The 15,363-nt window shown below is 38.9% G+C and overlaps 2 protein-coding genes across 5 annotated transcripts in view; one reads left to right on the forward strand and one right to left on the reverse strand.

Annotated features, from left to right (window-relative positions):
- The window catches only part of LOC107596129 (kelch-like protein 13), a 42,470-nt gene extending 38,962 nt beyond the window's left edge, over window positions 1–3,508 (reverse strand). For 2 of the 4 annotated variants that reach the window (XM_016286781.1, XM_016286784.1), the window contains exon 1: window positions 3,435–3,508. In XM_016286781.1, the coding sequence (XP_016142267.1) occupies window positions 3,435–3,487 (53 nt within the window). In that variant the 5' untranslated portion in view covers window positions 3,488–3,508. Of the gene's footprint in view, window positions 1–3,422 lie in introns of all 4 variants that reach the window. The other 2 variants (XM_016286780.1, XM_016286783.1) reach the window with 1 other exon arrangement.
- A 3,909-nt stretch (window positions 3,509–7,417) lies between these two features.
- The window catches only part of LOC107596130 (WD repeat-containing protein 44-like), a 17,612-nt gene continuing 9,666 nt past the window's right edge, over window positions 7,418–15,363 (forward strand). Inside the window, exons 1-8 of the mRNA XM_016286785.1 lie at window positions 7,418–7,925; window positions 10,205–10,238; window positions 10,887–10,964; window positions 11,609–12,206; window positions 12,356–12,489; window positions 12,590–12,682; window positions 13,639–13,775; window positions 14,417–14,500. Coding sequence (XP_016142271.1) covers window positions 7,849–7,925; window positions 10,205–10,238; window positions 10,887–10,964; window positions 11,609–12,206; window positions 12,356–12,489; window positions 12,590–12,682; window positions 13,639–13,775; window positions 14,417–14,500 — 1,235 coding nt within the window. The 5' untranslated portion in view covers window positions 7,418–7,848. The remainder of the gene's footprint in view (window positions 7,926–10,204; window positions 10,239–10,886; window positions 10,965–11,608; window positions 12,207–12,355; window positions 12,490–12,589; window positions 12,683–13,638; window positions 13,776–14,416; window positions 14,501–15,363) is intronic.

Consider the following 15,363-nt stretch of genomic DNA (forward strand, 5'->3'; position numbering starts at 1 on the left):
AATGCAACCCAAGAAACAAGAATTAGACCAATAAACAAAACAACTGACAAAACTTATTGAGGAGGGAAAATAAAGCTCTCCGAGCTAACGGGTCAATGAGTTCACACAGTATATTCAAAAGATGTATTTGTCACATCAACTCAAACCATAGCTGTTTTGTGGAACACTTCTCATGACAAACATCTGACTGATCAGACAGTTTACCTGTGATTACGGAGTGCTTGATTTGATGCAGACTTGACAGAGTGTCAGTACTGCACCTGATCGTGTCTGAATGATCATGGAAGGTAAAATAATGATCACAACTATTACATCATTTTAATTGTGCATCCCAAGCCCATGCCAGTAAAAAAAAAACAGCCCAAAGTAGCACAATTACCATGTCCCAAATATAAAAATGTAATTTCCATCCCTAAAATACATATTTTACAGTCACTGTTATGCACATTTATCATAAACACAGCTCAAATGCTTCCTACTAGTGTGGCCCAAAACATTTAGCACAGTTTTATTACAGGTAGAACGCAAGATGTTTCAGTACAAGCATTTCAACCAAATGTAATTTATGCAATATTTCAAACCTTTAACCCACTGGGGAAAATCAACCCATGGCAACAGTTTAAAAGCAGCCCAATTTCGTGGAAAAAAACAACAACAACCCTGCATCCAACAGGAGCTGCAGAAGTCAGATTTGACTGATCACGAGTCAAAAGTAAGGAGAGATAACTGACAAGATGTTGGAGGATTTGCTCCTCAACAGATCCTGAGCTCATTGACAAATATATTTTATCGTAGGATGTGCTCCCTTTACACAGTGCGCGCGCGATCGCGAAATCGAAAGTGAACTACGACTGCGAGCGCTCATTCAAAGGGGATTTAAATACTCCACATACTGATAGCGGCGGCCTGCGCGAAAATTATATACAATATTAGAATGTTTGCGGGAGCGGACACAAAAATCTTGGGAGCGGATGGGAGCATGCGGTAATGCTCAGAAATTCAGCGTGAGCAGGATCAACAAGCCCCACGCGATCACGCAGCGGCACAGTCAGTTAGTGAGCACCGTAACAGATGACGTCAAATCTTGCGGGATTCCATAAATAAAATACACAGAACCCCACTATTCGACAAATATACATAATGAAAAGATTAAACAAATGTAATACCTTGGAAAATGGCATTTAAGACTTTTTAAGGGCCTTCATTTTCTCTAAATTGATTGATCAACTTTTAATACTTTTTAAGACCCCACGGACACCCTGTGCTTAATATTTTTGTGGAAACCGTAACACATTTTTTCAGGATTCTTTGATGAATAGATAGTTTGAAATAAACAGCATTTATTTGAAACAGAAATCTTTTGTAACAATGTAAATATATTTACTGTCACTTTTGATCAATATAATGAATCCTTGCTGAATAAGAAAAAGAATCAGATTCCTGAAAAAATAAACAATAAATACCCTACCTGTCCCCTTTTGAATAGTGGTGGGTTTTTCTTCAAAATAAATGCTACTTTGATATTTTGTTCTACAAAGACATGTATGTTTAAATGTAGCTTAAGTGACCAAATACATTTGGGGCCACTGTATACATCTTAAAAAGAGCCATTAGAGAGACTGTTACTTGGCTAAGGGTCGTACAGATCATTCCTCAAACAGAACACAGAAATAGCCCTGTCAATCCTGTCCTACACACCAGCTGACTGAATCTTAGTCCGATGATCTCAAGGGTCTGAGTCATCACAAACCCACATGTCCACATGCTCAGCCCTTATGTGCCAACTTGGCATGTGAAGACAAAAGGAGAGTGGTGCGTGTAACATTTCAGCAGGTCGGCTCAGATCAATGGAATTCACAGTTGCCTTTGTTTTTCTGTTGAAACAATATAGAAGAACCCATCAGCCAACATGCTGCGCTCACTTCAGGAGCTGTGCTGTTTAATAGAGTGTTTAGTGTTTATAGTGATCTGAGCTCATGCTGTAATTCTGCGGTGATTTACACATCACAGACAGCAAACAATCAGGAATGACTGTAGAGTGCAGAGAACACAAATATCAATCATCTGTCTGCCGTGGCACAGGCTTATATCATCTGTGTGAGCAAGAAGCAGGTTAGTATGACAGCATGGCATTAGTGAGAGAGTGCAAAAAATCTAATTAGTGTACGTTTGGGGTGGGAAAAAAAATCCACCACACCCAGTTTTCACTATGTACCGGAGTTTATCTGTTGTCCTGAGGTGTCCATTTTCAAGAGCATTTATGGCAATTATCTGTTAGCCATAGAGAAAATTAGATTGCAAACGGGTGTAACAACAAATTAAACCACAAACAAAGACACAGTACAGTCTCCATAATATAACAGAAAATCGTGCACTGAAAGCAGCAGCTTGAGCATATTTGCCCTCTCTCAGCCTGTGACAAACCTATTAGATATGGGTCACAATAACATTAATATCAGAAAAATCAACTCTAGAGATACATCCAAAAACAAGAGAGTGTGCATTTGCTGAAGCATATGGCTTTCTGAAGGCCCTTTTACTAACTTCAATGTTCCAAATACATGTCAGAAAATGGTGCAGGGATAACGTATTTTTATAGGCCAACCCAGAAGGTGAGCATCACCATGGTTCCCTAGACAAAAATCCATTGGCTTTTGGATTATTGCAGAAAATAAGTTCTGTGACCAGCAGGATATTTAGATTTTTACATGTTTTAATGTGCAAGAATCAACGTCACCCCCATAGCTTCCAACAACTCTTAAAATCTTTATTTAAAATCTACAAGTTAGAAAATTTGGAAGAGTAAACACAATCAAAAATCCATTGACTTCGGGACAATGCAACTGGAAGTGCAAAAATTCTTAATAATTTTACTCCTGCAGCACTCTACTGAATTTTAACAAACCTGAATGTCCAAAATGAATCATAGGCAGAAAGAGTTTCTGATTTATGGAAACCTGTTTCTGTCTCAGAATGAAGTGTAATATTATTAAAATTACAATAAATATAATAGTAATAAAACTAACTGAAGGGCAGAGTGATGTATAATTGATGAATAGGGTAGCATTACATCACATTACCAACAAAAAAACTGGTTTATATAGTAGGATCTACAAAAAAAAAAAAACAGTCATCAGTCATCTGAGATGACTGTATAATGCGCACACACACACAGCAGGACAAATGTCACATTTTTAACGATGTCCTCCATGATGACAGCTCACATGAGATGGAGGTGTATGTGTGAGAGAGAGAAGCTTCAGAGCATGTGAGTGTAACCTGTTCATGACAGAAACAGATGCACAAAGCAAACCAAGAGACAGGAGTGAAGGTAAATGAAAATGCATGTGTCTCTGCACAGGGACGACGTATAGAGAATGTGAAGTATGAGTATGTGTGTGTAGAAAAACGAGATGACATACATTGCACAGTACCTGTCGTGTAGTCCAATGGACATGGTGTCTCCTCTATGCACAGGGTGGTCCATGCCCAGGCACAAAACCCCAGAACACCCTAAAATATTAGCAGAAAGACAGGAGCATCATGAGTTCTGGAAATAATCAAGAGAAGTCTAAAATCTAATTTAATCAACTTATTTTCAGTGGGTTAAGACACTCAAACACAGCTGTCTTTGACCATTTGCAATGAGAATTTTGTGCCCTTTAGTCTAGTTTCACATCACAAAATTAAGTAGATCGTAGAAACCACTGGAGCCAGGAATTGTTTTTAGGAAATGTAGCACATTTGTGTTAACTTCGAGGACATCTACACCACCATTTAAAGATTTTTTCATGTTTTTTTAAAAGAAGTCTGTATAATTCACACTGCACCTACACACACCGAGCAACGGCAACAGACATGTTCGCCGGGTTTTGAAAAATATGATATACTATTTTTCAAGAAATACTGTATTAACAGTAATATTGTGAAATATTATTACTACATTAAAACAACTTTTTTCTACCTTATCTTAATATATCTAAAATTTAATTTATTCCTGTGATGGCAAAGCTGAATGTTCAGCATCCATTACTCCAGCCTTCAGTGTCACATGATAATTTCTTTCAGTATTTTTTGATGATTGGAAAGTTCGAAACAATAAAATGATAAAAATATCTTTGTCGTCACTTTTGATCAATTTAATGCGACCTTGCTGAATGAAAGTAATAATTTCCTTTAAAAAGAAAAATATTACTGACCCCTACTTTTGCTAGTAGGCTATACTGCTAACCAATTTCACTTTTAGCTGCTAATAAGCATTTAATATTTACAGTCGGACCAAAAAATAACACATCCTGCAAGACAGATTCTTGTCGACTCAAAATGAGAAATGTCTTTCCCCTGCAAACAGTCAGAAAGCAACCAGCAAGTTATGTTCATGGCTGTGATGTAATTAAAACATATGGCACAAACCCATCAGTACGACCCACCCAAATGTTTTTCTTAGAGATGCACAATATATCGGCTGACAAAGACGCTTTAATATGTTGTGCGTTTTAATAGACTGGTGACGACTGCACAGAGCAGCATTATAACAGAATGTTCAAATATATCTAGTATGATAAAACAGCACTGCTTTTTTCCCCCCACATACCCACGGCCGGAAGGAGCGAGTTTTAGTAATTTTAGTACTAAAATAAAATAAAATGAGAAATTATGCTTTGGCAACTAGTGAAAATAACGTTCCTAATAAGACGTTTAAGATTTGTATATTTTATTTCAGTTAACGTTTATTTTATTTCAAGTAACTTCTTTATGGTTTTAGTTTTCATTTTAGTAAACTATAACAACCCTGCTGTGCATTTCATTATGGCCACCCAGACCAACTTCCCTTCTCTCTGATTAGAGGCTATTCTTCATCTGTAATGTGATACTGTGTTGTTCATGCCATCACTCAGAACTGAATGTGAGGTTGGAAATAAATGCTGAATTAAACACGGCAATGACAGCTTCAAACCCCTTATAACCCCTGTCAAATTCAATATGTAAAATCTATACCAGTGCTGTTGTTTTAGCCATTGACAAAGTTTTCACATGACTAAACTTTCTATAATTGAAGCATACAACCTTGAATAGGTCAAACAACTATTAAAACAGGACAAACGTGTGTTGAATTAGGCCTGGGCGAAAAAACGGTATCAATTTTTATCGACGGTACACCTTCTTCGATAACGATATTAAAAATGTTCGATATAGTGCACGATATAGGCACGTGCTATGAGTGACGCAGACAGCACACACAAACAGGAACACATGCCAAATTGAGTGCTGTGCCTGCCTGTGATGAGGAGATTGTGAATAAAAAAATAATTTATATAAGTCTAATTTAAAATAAACATTTGCATTTCAATGACAAAAAAATAGTACAATGAATGTTAGGAGTGTGTCAGGGAGCGTCATCAGTGGAGCACGAGATGCGGTGATGATGATGTAAGTGATGTTGTTGTAGTTTAATGTTTTGTTCGTCTAGCCCACGAGACGCGCGGTTGCTGCGTTATTCATTCAAAATACTAGAGAAATATAGTAGCTCAATGTGTAGAAAATGTTGAATTGGTTAAAACTGAAACCAAGTTATTCATCACAGAACGCAAATTCAGCGAATTTTTTAGACAGACAAATATAACTGCTGCACTCGCGTCTCACACAAGAGATGTATAGAAAGCCATGCAAAGGTAAAACAGTTTAAACTTTTAGAAAACACGTCACGAATTTGTGGCGGTTTATTCCTTTTCACTGCGTCTCATATGTTTTTAAAGGCAATCTGTGTGATGGGCGATTCGGCTCTTTGGATTAAGCAATGCATAAATACGTGATGCTGTTTTGTTCATAATTGTTTATGTAATTTACGAAATTATATTTGATTTATATCAAAATAGTAGTATTTATATATAGTAGTATTTACAAAATAGTATTTACATAAAAATTATAGTTAATTTAGACGTAATGCACGTTTTTTATAGACAGTTATTTATTTGCGTTGACAATTTAATTAACATTGACATTATTTTGCTCATTGCATTGAATTTTGCACCCTCCTGTGGCCTCGGGAAACAAGCCAAAAGTTTCCTTAAAGGGGTCCTATTAGGCTCTTTTACAAAGTCTTGATTTTGTTTTGGGGGTGTACTAGAACATGCTCCGCTGCCTGCAGCGTCTTCACACACAAACGAAACTTACTAGAGAAGTGTGAAGTGGGACATAATATACCTCTGTAAATAAATACAATTTAAATTCACGTCTCGCACACTTAAATGCCCTCTGTATGGAACATATACGCTCCCTTCAAACTGGAATAATGGCGGAACATCCGGTAATGTCCACTTCGCAGGGCACTTACAGTCAAATATAACAAACGTATGAAGCAATAAGAGAAACATACAAAATGTGCAGAGCGGGGGTAGGCGAGGACTGGAAATGAGAACCGCTGTTCTAAACATGCCAAAAATTTGAGGCTACAGCACAGCAACTCTTCTTCTTGGTTTTCTCTGATGCACTAACTCTGCAGCAGCTTTTCAAACATACACACTACACACTGACTAAAATTAAAAAAGTGAAAAAGCATAATAGGACCCCTTTAAGACCCGTTTAATCTGCATATAAAACATTAGAAATGAGATATTGGTTTAATTTTTATTTTGTGTTTGACTTAAAACAAAAAAATATTTGTTGTTTGTCTCAATAAATTGAGTTAATTTAAAAATACAGTGGTTAAATGTAAAAAACAAATTCTATTGCTCTTTGTTTTAAAAAAGGTTATAAAAAAGTCAATAATTATCGATACCGAACAATATGAAACATTATATCGTTGATACATTTTTTTTTAGCTATATCGCCCAGCCCTATGTTGAATCATCTTGTAAAGCACTATAAGAGTGTGTCACCAGAATGTGTGTTTCTGACACATTACTACACTATGTGTGTGCCACATATCAGTGTCATCTTAAGACAGATTTTAGGTATAATCTTCTTGGTGAACAATAAAAATAGACATAATTTCTTCAGTAATAAAAAGGCAGCATGATGGTTTAATAAATGTAATAATAAATAAGTAAATAAATAAAAATAGGAATTATATCAGGGAATTTGTGTCGTAACTATATCTTAACAACCATGCCTCTCCCCCCATCAAGCAGAGTGGAACTGTAGTCACAGGACCCATAAAAGAGTATTCATAGTTCTGTCTGTCTGTCTATCTGTCTGTCTATCTATCTGTCTGTCTGTCTATCTATCTAGTCTATCTGTCTGTCTATCTGTCTATCTATCTATCTGTCTGTCTGTCTGTCTATCTATCTAGTCTCCTCTTTCACAGATCAAGGATCCATCTGAACAAGCTCAGTTCGTGTGTTTATGCTTCACAATAGATAGTACAGATCAGCTGTCCGATGGAACGTATGTCCAAAATCCGCGAGATGTTGCGAGATGTTGCGAGATCTCGGTGGACGCCGTTTCTCTTCCTCCTCTCGGTTTGTTTTCGATCATAAATCCCGGTAGGGGATCTTCCCGATATGCCAGGGTCACTGACAGTCCGCATGGAAAGCTTCGGGCGCATCTTCACATTGCATTACCGCCTGATCAGATCGACATAACTGGCTGATTTTGCTTTAAAAATAAAAATAAAACTCAGCCCCGCTGTCAGATCTTGTAATCTAGGCCGAGGGCCTGCGTGCGTTATCGTGCATTCAGGTGAGCGGAGCGGCCTCTCCCAGCACTCATGCCATAGACGCGCGGCAGACGTAAAATCCAGATTCATACGTTTATTTTCTCGTGTTCTGGTTCACAAGCTCTGGGACCTTTTCCTCGTTTGCTGGAACAGCAACAGTGGCGGCGGCCTTTGTATGCAGCCCGGGCTCAATGGCGTCGGACACCAGCGACACGGAGGAGTTTTACGACGCGGCGGAGGATGTCAACTTCACTCCCTCACCTCATGCGTGAGTCTCAGATTCAATATAACAAAATACATATTGCTTTTATTGCGCCTGTTTGATGTCTGATGTCCGTTATGAACATGGAGAATGAGCCTGCACCTGTCAGAGCTGTCAACAGTTGCCCCATTGCTTCTGTACTGCCATATAGCGTTTATTATGTGGATATATAAAGTCATATGACTCTTACACCAGTGAGCTCTCTACCTAGACAGTATTTAGGACGTTCGAGTCAGCTGAGTGGGTTTGAACAGCCACAATCTCGCTGTGACACGAAGCGTTCAGCTGATGTTGCTGTTATGTTGTTTTGGTGTTGTCACTTGAACCAAACGATTGTAAATGCGTTAAAATCCCAAAAAGGTTTAGTTCACCTTGCCGAACCTTTCTTAGTGTGTTCCTTTGAGGAGGGAAAGTCATTAAGATTGAGATTTGGAATAATATGCGAATATGTACCTGATTTTATGAGAACTGTCTCTTAAGAAATGTCGTCCAGTTTGGATTTCCCCACTGTATTCAAGTACCATTCTCTACTAATTTAGACATTTTATAAAATTACAGTGTGACATTTTGTAAATCATGTATTTAGACTGAGGCTAGTTTTAGTCACACACATGACCACTATTTTCAGAAAAGGAGCCGGAATGACTCAGAAACCCAGTGACTCAGATTCTCAATGTGAACAAAGGTTTGAAGACTTGAAGGTTCAGAAAAAGAATTGCTCTTTTGTGAAGAACGTGTCTCCATGTTGTCAAGTATAGAAAAATCCACCTGTACTTGTTACCACAGCATGGCTGAGGTCAAAGGTGTGTGTGAGAAGAGCTGTGACAGTGTCAACAGAGATTGCTGAAGGCTTATTTAAAAGTTTGTGTTTGTTCACTGTGCTTATGTTAAAAGAGTAGTTCACATTCAGAATAAAAATTTCCTTATTTACTCACCCCCATGTCATCCAAGATGTCCATGTCTTTCTTCAGTAAATAAGAAATTAAGGTTTTTGAGGAAAACATTCCAGGATTTTTCTCCATATAATGGACTTCAATGACGGCCAATGGGCTGAAGGTCCAAACTACAGTTTTAGTGCAGCTTCAAAGGACACTACACGAACACAACCGAGGAATATGGGTCTTATCTAGCGAAACGATCGGTCATTTTCTAAAACAAATAAAAAGTTATATACTCCAAAACTCCATCTCATTTTCTCCTCAAATTTCAAAATTATCCGACATCGTTGTTTTATCTTTTTTGTAAAGGGCACTTGACTTTATTTGCATGTTCGCTTTGTAAACACTGGGTCGGTACTGCCGCCTACATCACACATGACCTTTCCAGTGTGTGTTGATTACGTAATGCATGAAGTCGAGCTAGTGCAAGACGAGCATTTATGGTATATGGAGAACATATAAGGAGAAAAATCCTGGAATGTTTTCCTCAAAAACCTTAATTTCTTTGCGACTGAAGACAGAAAGACGTGAACATCTTGGATGACATGGGGGTGAGTAAATTATCAGGACATTTTTATTCTGGAAGTGAACTACTCCTTTAAGAGTAGCTGGTTAAAGGGTGTGTTATGAATGAGACTGAGGGGCTTGTCTGTTCATGAATGCTGTGTCAGGCCAGGCACACTAGCTAGTTTTAATTAGGCTCAGACCTCTTTATGGTGAACTCAGTGCTGAGAGGAGCCCTCACACCCACTGACTGTTTGTGTACACTAGGGCTGTGCAAAAAGTCGAATGCGATTTTCATGTGCATCTCGTCAGTAAAGCCGCTCCTGTTATTAGTAGTAAATCTCCAGCACGTGCTTTCAGATGGAGCGGCATTTACTTCACAGAGCCGTAGTTCACTGACAAGCTACGCAAAATCGCGTTCAAAATCGCAGGCAATTCATTGGTTTTGATTTTGTATAGCTTGTCAGTGAACTACGGCTCTGTGAGGTACATGCCGCTCCATCTGAAAGCACGTGCTGGAGATTTACTACTAATAACAGGAGCGGCTTTACTGACGAGATGCACATGAAAATCGCATTAGATTTTTTTGCACAGCCCTAGTGTACACGCACAACTTTATTGGCGTTTACTAATTAGTCTTAACTTGACCTAAGTGCACTACAGTGCTGAAGCAAATGAAGGCTTTCCTCATATGAAATTCCTTACATGTTTTGAACAAGTATGTGAGCATAAGTGTCAAAATGGAGCTGTGTGTGATTCATGAGATGAGTGGTATGAGCATATGAAGCTTGGCACTGTTGACCTGTGTTATTAATTAATTATTTGTTCGTTGACTCCTTATAGGTCACCTGCAAAGTTTGAACTTCCTCAGCTTGGGGTAAGAGTTTGCTATTATCTACACAAATGTTTCTACCTGTGCACTACAATGTCCTTTTTAGTGAAAATGGTATTAAAGGAAATCTAGTGAGAATTTACTGAGCAAATAGAAAGGAATTTAGCAGCATTTTTCCCTTGGGTGCTTCCAGACAGAATCTGCCGACTTACTTGATTACATTGGTAAATTGTGTTAAGTGGAACTGAATGCACTACACCCTTATTGGTAGCTGAAAGAATAATACATATATTAAATGAATGAACATGCGAGGGGCAGAGGGTTCACAGAGTCAGATTCGGTGTTGGCCAGTGTATGGGTTTGTTGGAGTCATAAGTCTTAGTAGAGTGATGGTTCTAACCTTTTAGTGAAGTGCATTAGTCACATGAGTGCAGGATGGAAAGATGATCTGAGGTTGATAGTAGAGTTTGAGGCTCTGCTGTAGTTCTGTTTAATCATTTAAATAAAACAGATCCTGCCTAACAAGTATTTTCAAATAACTTTTTGAGAATTCTGGAACTCTATTTGACATTGTAAGGACCTTTGATATTTGGCTTTTTTATGTTTGTTTATAAATTCTGTAAAAAACTGCCATGAAGGATTTGTATTTGAGAACTGGGTGGTTTTTCATCTGTTGCTTTTGATTGCCTGTAGGGTCCTGCAGAGAATGTGGTACAGGAATTTGCCGCTGGGTTGGCTCAGCCTGAATCTCGCCATGACGATTCTCTTCAGGTTTGGCCATCATAAAGCTTTGCAGTTCTTACTTGCCGCTTTTTATACCTTATATCTAGTCTCTCTTTTTTAATTTTCTCTTTGTTTCACTTATTAGTAATTATAACAGAAGCATGCTGTGCTATCTGTAGTGTTTGTTTGCGTTTGGATGTCTGCCCAAAAAGCAAGTCATTTCTCTTAGGTGGTCTATGTCAACAGGTCAGTTGCAACCCAGTGAGAAAAATGCTTAATGCAAATATTAAATCTTACACTTGCTGTCTAATGATGCATAGTTAGGATAGAAAAATAAGTAGCTTTTTAAATAAACTATCAACTTTTAAAAGAGAAGGGAAAACCTTGCATAAAAACAGACTCAGTATTTTGTGCCAGTAAACAAAAATCAATGCTGGGTATATGTGTTTGAAACTCTCTTCATAACTCTGCTCCTCCTGAGTACTTATTGAAAGTGGGCTGGATGCCAAACTCTTCTTGATCAATAAATGTGGACCCTGAGCCCTCTTTAGACATTATTGATATTGTAGGGAAACAGTATAAGATTAGATGCCTAGTGTAAACAAAGCATTTGTTTTAATGAACAATTGCATTCTACACGAATGCTAAAGCACAATTTTCTAACTGTCCCTCTTTCTGATTGCTCTTTCCAGATCATTGATAGTATTATAGAGGAGAGTCAGAAAAGTGGAGTGGAAGATGAGTTGTTGAGAGGAGAGGAGGCCTGTGCAGCCACATCTGAAGGGGAGAAGGCAGGAGCGGAAGGCTGCAGTGTTAAAGAAAACCTGGCTCTTGAGGGCAGCCTGGTGCCTCCGGAGGATCCTGATGTGACACCACATGACTTTGGTCGCTCTGAGCAGCTGCCTGATGTTAGGCCGAAGGAAGTGAGGTCACAGGACAGAGCACCAGATGTGGCTGGTCCCGCCCAAGCAGGTCAGGACCAGGCTATTCCACCCCCTCCTGACATTACAAGCGCTTTGGGTCAACCATCGCAACCCGCCTCCCTGTCGTGTGTGGAAACGGCTGATATTCTAGAGCAAGTCCCTATGACTGTTGCAGATGGCCCTGGCCCTTCCAAACCTCCCAGACAGTGTACAGTGGAGCCAGACATTGTAGCTAGCACCAAGAAGCAGCCGCCCTCAAGGCCACCTCTGCCCACCGGGGCTCCACCTCCAAGGCCGCCTCCCCCCTCACGACCCAGCTTTTCAGCTAAAAAATCCCAGGAAGTGATGCTACCAGCAGGGCTAGAAGGTAAGACTTTAGAGTGTTTAAATATCGCTGGTTTAACAAGTAAAAATGTCACTCTTATCTATTATGATTAACACTTATTGGTATAAAATGAAATGTGAAATATGAATGAATTAATGACTAAAGTGATAATATTCTGTATGATTGGTCAGTCTCTGTAGAGCCAGCAGACGAGCTGTGTGGATTGGTCAGCCCAAACGCAACAGTACAATGTATTACTAAAGAACTCCAGCACTCACTGGACCTTGCTAGCGCCACTAGTGGTGAAAAAGTGGTCACTGCACAGGTTTGAATTTAATTACAGCCATTTCAAATAATATAAATATTCAGATTTCACACTGAATATTTGACACCATACATTTCTATCTGGTCTTTTGTATAAGCAGGAAAACGATGAGCAGACATCAAATCCTAGTGGAAGCGAGACCGCTGGACCTCAAAGACCAAGGTCTAATTCAGGCAGAGAGCTTACAGATGAGGTAGTGTGTGTGTATGTGTGTGTGTGTGCGCACATACTTGAATTCATATGAACCTATATTGCAAGATGAGCATAAGAGTCGAGTGCTGCAGGGATGATGTAGTTTTGTTGGCCAACCTGGAAGTTAGCATCACACTGGTTCCTTCAACAAAAAGCCAATAGGATTTTTCCATTAGCTTTTGGATTATTGCCCAAAATAAGCTCTGTGACTAGCAAAAGGTTTAAGATTCGTATCAGTTTTGTTCCTCAAGATAATCTTCACAAATGAACACAACTTTTCTGAATTTTGAAGCCTAAATACATTCGTCAGCAGTGAGACGCTATAAACGAATTACACCACAGTCAAATAATTTCAACAACACCACCACTAAGTTTCCAACAACTCTTTCAGTCTTTATTTAAAATCTACACGTTGGACAGTATGAGTTATGATAGTTTGCAAGAGCATAGGTATAAATACAACAAGGCTGTAAAAGTAGATGCGTTTATCGTTTTGGCTTAATGACATCTCTGTAGTTCCATTTAGCCACTTAGTTTAGCCACTTAGTAAAATGCATGAGTTAAAAAATAAAATAAAACACAAGTGGGATTGTAACTGATATATTTTATGTTGTAGAATAAAACCAGTTAAAAAAAAAAAACATTGATTTTGGGATGATGGAACCAGGACTTGCTTCTGGGTTTCAGAACGCATTCCTGCAGCACTCTAAAAAGTGTGAGGGACACGTTCTAAACTTTATTAGCATGAATATATTAATACGGTTAGGTCACAACAGTCGTAACTGATTAACTGAAAAGCAGGTACATGGGTGTTAACCAGATTAGAAGGGCGACTGTATCTTCATTCATTCATTTGGGAGAGGCTTTTACTTGGTTGAATTTTACATGGCCTGGTGTAATGAATCTCTTATAATGATTATTACTCAAGGCTGTAGTCTGTGTGTTTTTGTTGTGCAGGAGATTCTTGCGAGTGTGATGATCAAGAATCTGGACACTGGTGAGGAGATCCCTTTGATTCAGGCGGAAGAGAAACTACCGAATGGAATCAACCCACTCACACTGCACATCATGAGGAGAACCAAGGAGTACATCTCGTAAGAGAGCTGCATTTCCCATAACGCACATCCCAATAGTTCGCTTGAATCGAAGTTCTTTGATTGGGCTCCATGGAAAAATGTGAGAAATTTTCAAGACGCCATGATGCCTAAGATGTCCTACTGTATCCTATAATCCACAATCAGTTTTGGAACTCTTCTGAGCTGATTTTACATTTCATGTGTAATATCAATGATCATTTTCCTTATATGACACTCTGCTTGTGCTGATGTGGTGGGGCCCTCAGGCAGCAGAATCGAATCCCATCAGTAATCCGATTCGCTACGCTTTCATCTGCCCTCGTTTTATCAGCCAGAATGAAACCTACAGGCTGTTTTTTCAATCTCTTTTAAAGGGAGAAGGCACGTAATCCCTTCTTCTCTTCCACTCTCTTCTGATTTGAAACCACTTGAACACAAGTGGAACATTTTGGCAAGAAGTGCTTCATAATGCTGAGCTGATAACAGTTTTGTAGTTTTTGTTAGTGTGGTTAATCTGAAACAGTTGGGTAGTTGGATCTGGTCCTGGATCAGTATTTCTCACTTTACATCAGGATTATATGCAACCTAATTTTGAAAGCCAGCAGCTCTGAACACTTTAGGGTGGGATCTCACACTTTTTATTTATTTTTTCTTGGCAGAAATGATGCAGCACAGTCGGATGATGATGAAAAGTCCCAGCCTGCACTTACAGACACAGATGGCGGGAAATTGAAACAGAGAACGTAAGAGATGGATGTTTATTTATAACTGTAGTCATAGTCTTGAGTAAAAATACACAATTATGAGAAATTATAATGTACTTTACTATTTAAAAGTTTGAGGTCTATATGATTTTTGTTTTTGAAAGAAGTCTCTAGGGTGCTTTCACACCTGGCCTGTTGTTTCGGAACCTGGCGCGTTTCCCCCCCTTAGCTCGGTTCGTTTGGGCATATGTGAACACGGCAATCGTGCCCGGATCCACGCCAAAACAATCGGTCCGAGAGCGCCTGAACGATGTAGTCTCGGCTCGATTGAAAACAAACTGTTCGGTTGTAGTGAGAATGCAATCCGATCCAACGGACCAACGAACCAGGCTATATCACAATTTATGATGGGTATTACGTAAGTTCCGTGAAAAGCATTAGCTTTGTTGCTTTGCTAATACTTCAAAATGAACCAGTGAATGTCTGTGGGTGAGCACGTCTTGCTATTCAAAATAAAAAACGCACTTTTTCATTTTATAATGCCATCTTATTGCTCTTCTTCCTAGTAGGTGCATTTGAAAAATGTTTTCCCGATGACTCCTGCTCAAAATGATAAATTAATATAAGGATAGCTACAAAAAAACCAATAAGCCCGCGAAGCTGTTATCGTTGCATCCTGACAGGTGACAGCTGTGAGAGCTAAGTGGAATCCCGGTAATTAAACCGTGGAACTTTGACCAATGAGACAACAGTTTACAGTGACTTGTATTAACAAATTTGGTCCGTTTAGAAACTTTACCGTTTGAAAGCGAACCGCACCAAGAATAAAAAGCAACATTGTAATAATTTGAATCCCTGTTTCGGAACAAAGCAATCGATCTACAGGTGTGAAAGCACCCTTA

This window comes from Sinocyclocheilus grahami, unplaced genomic scaffold (genome assembly GCF_001515645.1).
Source record: "Sinocyclocheilus grahami isolate Dianchi unplaced genomic scaffold, SAMN03320097.WGS_v1.1 scaffold215.1, whole genome shotgun sequence".
Taxonomy (NCBI): domain Eukaryota; kingdom Metazoa; phylum Chordata; class Actinopteri; order Cypriniformes; family Cyprinidae; genus Sinocyclocheilus; species Sinocyclocheilus grahami.